The sequence below is a fragment of the Rhinopithecus roxellana genome, chromosome 19, assembly GCF_007565055.1.
Source record: "Rhinopithecus roxellana isolate Shanxi Qingling chromosome 19, ASM756505v1, whole genome shotgun sequence".
NCBI classification, from domain to species: domain Eukaryota; kingdom Metazoa; phylum Chordata; class Mammalia; order Primates; family Cercopithecidae; genus Rhinopithecus; species Rhinopithecus roxellana.
In genome coordinates, this window is record NC_044567.1 from 69,284,888 (window position 1) to 69,292,760 (window position 7,873).

General features: G+C 51.0%; 1 protein-coding gene across 3 annotated transcripts; it reads right to left on the reverse strand.

Moving 5' to 3' along the window:
- Positions 1–1,585: 1,585 nt before the first annotated feature.
- Positions 1,586–6,954, reverse strand: LOC115894879 (C-type lectin domain family 10 member A-like). Of its 3 annotated transcripts, none has more exons than XM_030923768.1 (9): positions 6,854–6,954; positions 5,544–5,641; positions 4,771–4,887; positions 3,528–3,623; positions 3,369–3,440; positions 2,629–2,715; positions 2,380–2,534; positions 2,011–2,105; positions 1,586–1,872 (listed from the first exon to the last, which is right to left on the reverse strand). In XM_030923768.1, exons 2-9 carry the CDS (start codon positions 5,608–5,610, stop codon positions 1,704–1,706), a joined length of 858 nt encoding a protein of 285 aa, XP_030779628.1. In that variant the 5' UTR covers positions 5,611–5,641; positions 6,854–6,954; the 3' UTR covers positions 1,586–1,703. The 3 variants fall into 3 exon arrangements, with proteins under 3 accessions (XP_030779628.1, XP_030779627.1, XP_030779629.1); XM_030923767.1 differs by having other exon boundaries at positions 2,011–2,117; XM_030923769.1 differs by lacking the exon at positions 4,771–4,887 and having other exon boundaries at positions 2,011–2,117.
- Positions 6,955–7,873: the final 919 nt, after the last annotated feature.

Consider the following 7,873-nt stretch of genomic DNA (forward strand, 5'->3'; position numbering starts at 1 on the left):
ATATGCCAGGGAGATTTCTGGGTACAGTAATACAGCAATGAATGGGTCCTGCCGTCGCTTAATGAACTTAAAAAGTTGGTTCTTAAGAGCTGAGATGCAGCCAGGTGCAGTGGCTCACGCCCGTAATCCCAGCACTTTAGGAGGCCAAGACGGACCTATCACCTGAGATCGGGAGTTTGAGACCAGCCTCACCAACATAGAGAAACCCCGTCTCTACTAAAAACACAAAAGTAACCGGGCATGGTGGTGTGTTCCTGTAATCCCAGCTACTCAGGAGGCTGAGGCAGGAGAATCGCTTGAACTCAGGAGGTGGAGGTTGCGGTGAGCTGAGATCGCACCATTGCACTCCAGCCTGGGCAACAAGAGGGAAATTCTGTCTCAAAAAAAAAAAAAAAAAAAAAATTAAAATAGCTGATGCGTCCCCTGGTATATGCTGGATTGATTGAAAAAATAGAAATCTCCACCCCTCTCTATATCCATTCTCTATACAATACAAATGACTTTGTAGATCCTCCCCAACCCCCACTAAAAGGTGGAATCTATTTCTCTGATACTTGAACCTGAGCAGCCTTGGAATCTGCTTTGGCCAATAGGATGCAGAAGAAATGATGGCTCAGTTCCAAGCAAGGCTCTGAAGTCCTTGCACTCTTCCAATTTCTCTCTTGGACCCCTAACCCAGCCATTCTGTGAACAAGGCCAGGCTAGGCTAATGTAGCCCAGTCATCCCCATTGTCCCAGCCCAGAACCAGCCAAATATTAGACATGGGATCAAGGCTACCCTAGACCAGCCAACCCCCAACCCACCAGCTGACCACAGATGCATGAACAAGCCCAGCCAAGATGACCCAAACCTGGCCAGACTGGGCCTATAGCCTCATGAGCTATAATCAATGCTTATTGCATAAGCCCTGAGCTTTGGGGTGGTTTGTTACACACCAACTGCTAACCAATACACCTGGGGATCTTATCTATCTCTCCCAATAACTCTGGGATCTTCAGAGAAATTAAACAATGGCTTTTCCTAATCATCCACGTTTATACCATCTGTAAGTGACAGAAAAGATTTGAATTCAAATCTATATGAGAAGAAAATGCTATTTTCTCAATTGCATAGGACTTTCGAAGCCTTCACCTGGCTTCTCCACTCTGCCATTTTTAAATTGCCAAAAATCAAGCAACACAAAGTACGTAAGTTCTCACGAGAATATATATTCACTTATATGAAGTATATACACGAGAGTGTATGATTTCACTTACATGAAGTTCTAGAAGCTCTAGAAGAAGCAAGGCCAGTTAATAGTGGAAAAAAAGTAGACCACTAGTTGCCTGGAAACAGGGAAGTGGTTGGACTGTCTAGAGGCATGAGAGTGGGGACGATGGCAGTGTTATCTATTGCGATCGGAGCGGTAGTCACCTAGACATGCATATTTGTCAAAGTCATCTCTACTCTTTAAATGAGTGCATTTTTATTATGTAAAATTATACCTTCATGAAGTTGACTTTCAAAAGTTGGAAAACAAATAAAGGCTTAAGAACTCTATACCATCTTTTTAAAGTTAAGGAGAAAAAAATTCAAAATGTTGGCAGTGCTCCCAATCTCCCAGGGCTTATTCCTCTGCCAGAGCGGTCTTGAGAGGAGGTCCCGGGTAGAGTCCTCCTCCCCACCGCCATTTCTGCGGCCAGGTGGTCCCACCAAAGGCAGCTCAGTGACTCTCCTGGCTGGCCTGGGTCAGACCAGCCTCGCAGACCCAGTAATAGGGCTTCTGGCAGACGTCGTCATTCCACCTGCCGTCTGGGTGGAAGTGGGCACAGTCCTCGCCTCCGCCCAGCCCGTGCCCCTGCCAGTCGTCTGGCTGGCCTGGCTTCCAGTTCCTGAGAGGAGAAGACAACAGCAAGCTAGGAAGGGTAGGTGGAGTAGAATTCAGTTCAGGGGAGGAGAGGCTGACAGTCAAATCCCTGGGGGGCAGCGCTGATGGAGGACATTGGCACAGAAAGCCAGGGTGCACTCACTGGAAGCCGGTCTCATAGTCTGTTCCATCCACCCACTTCCAGGCTCCTTCAAGGTCACTGAGGCCCATCCAGGTGTATGCGAAGCTTAGATGTTCCTGGACAAAATTCTGGGTTGACAGAAGGGCAGTGGTGACTTCTCCCCATCCCAGCCAACTCCTTAAAGCAGATTCTCAACTTTAGCTCTTCGTTAAATCAGCTGAGGAGTTTGGGGATGTTTCCCTGGATGCTCAGGCCTATTAAATCTCTGAGGGTGTGGCACAGATGACGGTCATTCTGGAAGCTCTCAAATGATTCCAATGTGCGGCCAAGATTAAGAACTACTTCCCTAAATGGGACTTGTCTTAGGAACTGAGTACCAGAAGCCCTCACCTGCTCCTCCCTGGAGTTGATGACCACCAGGTGGGCGTCCTCCAGCTGACAGTGCTTCTCAGCCTCGGCCCAGGGCATCCCGGAGTGAGAGAACCAGTAGCAGCTGTCTTGGTGCTCCACCCAGTTGATGGGGCAGCAGGTCCTTTCAGTAGAGGCTGAGTGGGAAGAAATAGAGTGGAGAGGTTGAGGCTCTGCCCATTGGGCCATGGGCAGAAAAGCAGGGCCAGGTCCTCCCCACACCTTCCTCACCATTGTTCTTGAGGGTAGCCACCTGGCAGGTCAGTTTATTCAGGTCTTGCATCAGCCGCTGGACTCGCAGGAGCATTTCAGAATGAACTGGGACACACACAGATGGGCAGTGGGGACAGTGGCCTAGGTGTGCCTTCTGCTTAGTGTGTTCCTGCAGCTCAGATGTCCCTGCACAGGGCCAACCCCAGGAACATTCCTTCCTGCCCCCACCCACCCCCTATATCATGGTCAGATACAGCCATCAAATCCGCTTTGGATTCCTCCACTCCTGTTTCTCCAGCCTGCTCTCCAGAGAAAGCATGCCACTTTTTGTTTTTTAGAGATGGAGTTACACTCTTGTTGCCCAGCCTGGAGGGCAATGACATGATCTTGGCTCACCACAACCTCCGTCTCCCAGTTTCAAGCAATTCTCCTGCCTCAGCCTCCTGAGTAGCTGGGATTACAGGTGCCCACCACCACACCCAGCTACTTTTTTTTTTTTTTTTTTTTTTTTTTTTTTTTAGTACAGATGGGGTTTCACCATGTTGATCAGGCTGGTCTTGAATTCCTGACCTCGTGATCCACCCACCTCGGCCTCCCAAAGTGCTGGGATTACAGGCGTGAGCCACCGCACCCAGCCTGCATGCTGCCTTTCAAGCTGCTGGTGAAGGGGAAGGCAGGTCAGCACCAGGAGTCTGTTCCCATCCCCACCTGTGTCTGAGAGCCTAGCCTCCCAGACCCATACTTGGAGGATCTCTCACCTGCCTGCTGTTCCTGCTTGATAACCTCCACCTCAGCTTTCAGAGACGCTATCATTTCTTCCACGCTGCTGCCTGGAGGACATGGAGACTTCGCTTAGGGGTCAACTTCCTCCTCCCTGGCCTGGCCCCAGCCCAGAGCCCCATCCAAGCCAGGCTCACCCTGGGAAGTCAGTGCCTGGATCTCAGCCACAGTGTTTGAGGTGAAGTTGCTAAAATCTGTTCTCAGGGTCACCAGGTCCCTCTGAAATTTGGAATCTAAACAGGTGGATGGGAAGGTCAGAGCTGGGATTCATCGGGTCCTCTGTGCCAGCACCACCCCGGGCCCTCCATAAGCATTGCCTCATTAGGTCCTCACGGCAACCCAGTGGGGCAGGCACTATTATTGTCCAATATTGCCGATGAGGAAACTAAGACTCAGAGAGGTGAAGTAATTCGAGTACATAACCCAACTAATCAGTGACAGAGCCAGCAGCCATCCTATTTATGGGTCCGTCAACTCTCTCCATCAGTGACCCCACCACTGTTCCCATCAATCACTCTATCAGTGCCCCCACCATTCTCATCAATAATTCCATCAGTGCCCCCACCATTCCCATCAATCACTCCATCAGTGCCTCCACCACCATTCCCATCAATCATTCCATCAGTGCCCCCCACCATTCCCATCAATCACTGTATCAATGCCCCCATCACCATTCCCATCAATCACTCCATCAGTGCCTCCACCACCATTCCCATCAATCACTCCATCAGTGCCCCCACCATTCCCATCAATCACTCCATCAGTGCCCCCACCATTCCCATCAATTACTGTGTCAGTGCCCTCATCACCATTCCCATCAATCACTCCATCAGTGCCTCCACCACCATTCCCATCAATCACTCCATTAGTGCCCCCACCATTCCCATCAATCACTGTATCAGTGCCCCCCACCATTCCCATCAATCACTCCATCAGTGTCCCCACCATTCCCATCAATCACTCCATCAGTGCCCCCATCACCATTCCCATCAATCACTCCATCAGTGCCCCCATCACCATTCCCATCAATCACTCCATCAGTGCCCCCACCATTCCCATCAATCACTCCATCAGTGCCCCATCACCATTCCCATCAATCACTCCATCAGTGCCCCCATCACCATTCCCATCAATCATTCCATCAGTGTCCCCCACCGTTCCCATCAATCACTCCATCAGTGCCCCCATCAGTGCTTCAGTGGCCCTGTTGTGACCCCCATGACAGTTGGTAGCATTGCCCTCACCATGCCTCATTGTCATCTCCACAGCTGCCCTGCGTTGCTCTTACTGCGGGCCTCACCGCTGTCCTACTGTAGCACCCCATTATTTATATTCTACCCCATTATTTCTCTCTTCCCTGTCCACCCCTGTGACCCTCACTTTGGGATCCAACCACACAGATGATGACCAGCAGCAGGAGACCAAGGCCCAGGGACAGCAGGAGGAGGCAGGGCCCAGAACGGAGATGCTGCAGGAGGGACTGGGGAGGAGGCAGCCCTGCAAGAGGAGAGGGTGTCAGGATGAGGAGGGTCCAGACATGATGGAGATGGGAGAAGGAGAGGGCCCAGGGAGCTGTCTAGTGAGGAGGGCTGGGCACAGGGGACACCAGGGAAGGGTTGGACAAGGAGGATTTTCGGATGGGGGATGCCCAGGCCTTTGACTTCAGGGACCAGCACAAGTCCTCAGTCACACAGGCCCCTCACACCCGTGGGGACCCACGTGCACACACACAGATGGGGGACGATGGTGATATGAGGGGTCCCATGGTCAGAGCTGGGGGCAAGGGCAGGAGGACATGGGGAGAGCTGGGGGCAGCCAGGCCCTTCGTGGGCTTGTGCTCACCTACCTGCTGGACAGTCAGGTTCACAAATGAGTTTCCTTCCAAACCCAACTACTTATCTTCCCCTCCACCAATGTGCAGCTCTCGTCCCCACCCCACAGGGCATCAGAAGCTGGGTCCACTGTGATCCTCCCTGTCCCAGTCTTTCTAGGGACGTTGCATCCACTTCACACTAGGCCCATCGGAGGCTGGCGCCTGACCTCCTCAGAGTTGGGACCCATCCGCACACGTGATGGAGGTACAGAAATGACAGGAGAAATCCTTCTAAATGTATAAAGAGAGCATTTTAGGAGAGTTTCCCCTTTCCTCTTACCATTTCTAACCCCCTGGACTTTCTCCTCACTCTCCAAGTCCTGGAAGTTTTCATATGTCACTGTCATGCTTGGGCCAGCACGTCTCTGAGGTTGTCACCTGAAATGAAGGCAGGGCCGATGCCCAGGCTGGGGTGGAGCTGGGGCATGGGAGGTTGGGACTAGGTTGGAGCCGAGGGCAGGGCTGAAGTTGAGTTGGGAGATGAGGCTCAGGTTGAGAATGAGCCCAGGGTTAAGGCTAAGACAGAAATGGGCCTGGGTTTGCAGTTGAGATAGAATTGGGGTCGAGTTGAGTTTGGGAGTGAAACTGGAGGGTAACGTTGGAGCTAAATGCGTTGCTAGGACTACCCAGTGGGCCAGTAATCAGGCAGGACTAGAGATTGTGTCTCATGCTAGGATTGGGGTCGGTATGCAAGTTGGAGCCATGGATGGAATTGGGGTTAAGTTTGGTGCTGAATTTGGAAATAGAATAGAATTGAGGTTCAATTTTGGCTTTGGGTTGGTGTTAAGATTCAAGTTGAATATGGGGTTGGGGTTAAAGTAGGAGCTGGGTGGGGGGCAACAGGTGTGGTGGCTCATGCCTGTAATCCCAGCACTTTGTGAGGCCAAGGCAGACACATTACTTTAGGTCAGGAGTTTGAGACCATCCTGGCCAACATGGTGAAACCCCATCTCTACTAAAAATACAAAAATGAGCCAGGTGTGTGGCGCATGCCTGTAATCCCAGCTACTTGGGAGGCTGAGGCAGGAGAATTGCTTGAATCCAGGAGGCAGAGGTTGCAGTGAGTGGAGATAGTGCCACTGCCCTCCAGCCTGGGCGACACAGTAAGACTCAGTCTCAAAAAATAATAATAATAAAGTAGGAGCCAGGGTTTGTATTGGGGTTAGGGCATGGCTGGGCTGGGGCTGAAGATAAAGCTTGAAATTGGCCAGCCATGAGGGTGAGTTTGAGCCTTAGTTTATTTTTATTTTTATTTATTTATTTATTGAGACAGAATTTCGCTCTTGTTGCCCAGGCTGAAGTGCAATGAGGCCATCTTGGCTCACTGCATCCTCTGCCTCTGGGTTCACATGATTCTCCCACCTCAGCCTCCCAGAGTCGTAGTTTATGACGGGATTGTGGCTGCTGTAACCGAATCTAGAATCCAATGAAGGGCGTAGAGTCTCAAATCTTCACATAGTAATTAAATCCCACACTGCTACCTTATATTTATTTTCCTTTAGTCCCACCCAAGACCCAAAGTCCCCCTCTCCCTGCTTCCTCTGACATCCCCTGTCCCCTGGGTCTCACTGGCACCCACAGCACCATTACCTGTGGGAGGTCTGGAGGGTGTAATTCTCACGTTGGTTGTGAAGCAAGGACCAGAGTTGGGACGTCACTCAGAGTTGGAAGCGCTGTGTCCTGGAGAGCTGGGGGTAGAGGTGACTGGAGTCCTGCTGGTCTTCAGTCTGAAATCCCAGGAGCCCTATCATCTGGGACACCCCATCTCCTCAACTTTCCACAGTAAATGAGAATGAACGGGGATTGGAACACACAGAGACCGTGTGTGGGTGGAGAGAGTTGGGTCTGAAGCCAGCTCTGCTCTCCTCCTCCAGGCCATGCCTACTTCCTTTTCTCTTTTTGGAGTTTCCTCATTTTTACCATCTGGGAGCAGGACTGGATAGAGGTACAATCTGCTGTTGCTCCTCTACCCTACACTTCCTTTCACTTCCTGCGTCTGCGTTTCCCAGAATTGCTGTGTCTCCATCATCGCACCTCTGATCCTACAGAAGCCCAGTCTGTGCTTTTGCTCAATCCTGGCCTGAGTCCCTGGCATTAGCATCCTCTAGGTCCCAGTCATTCAGCTGCTCAGCTCTGGCCTCACTCGCCTCACTCCACTTGGAAGGAGGGAAGGGAGGGACAGAGAATAGAACTTCTTGGCCAGAAGAGGAAGGGAGAAGCCAAGGAAAACAGCAAACTTTTATTGAGTATCTCATCTGTGATGGGATTATGCCAGATACTTACCTTCCACAGACATTCCCCGCAAGCACCGGGGGAGGCATTTTGGATGATGGGCTAAGGCTCAGAGCCCAAGATCATATACAGCTTGTAAGGAGAAAGTTTGGCACCCTGCTCTGGCTCTCAGCACAGGCGCTGTCTTCATGAACAGGATTCCATTTCATCCCATGATCCCTGCCCAGCCCCTAAGGGAGCTGCCCTGAGTCCATGCACACATCCCTTTCAGTAGGAAGGAAACTGAGTATCTTACAAGGTGGAGAAGGAGAAGAAATACATTTTAGGTTATATTTTCTATATACATGCGGTTATGTTCTGCTATGCGCTTTTTTTTTT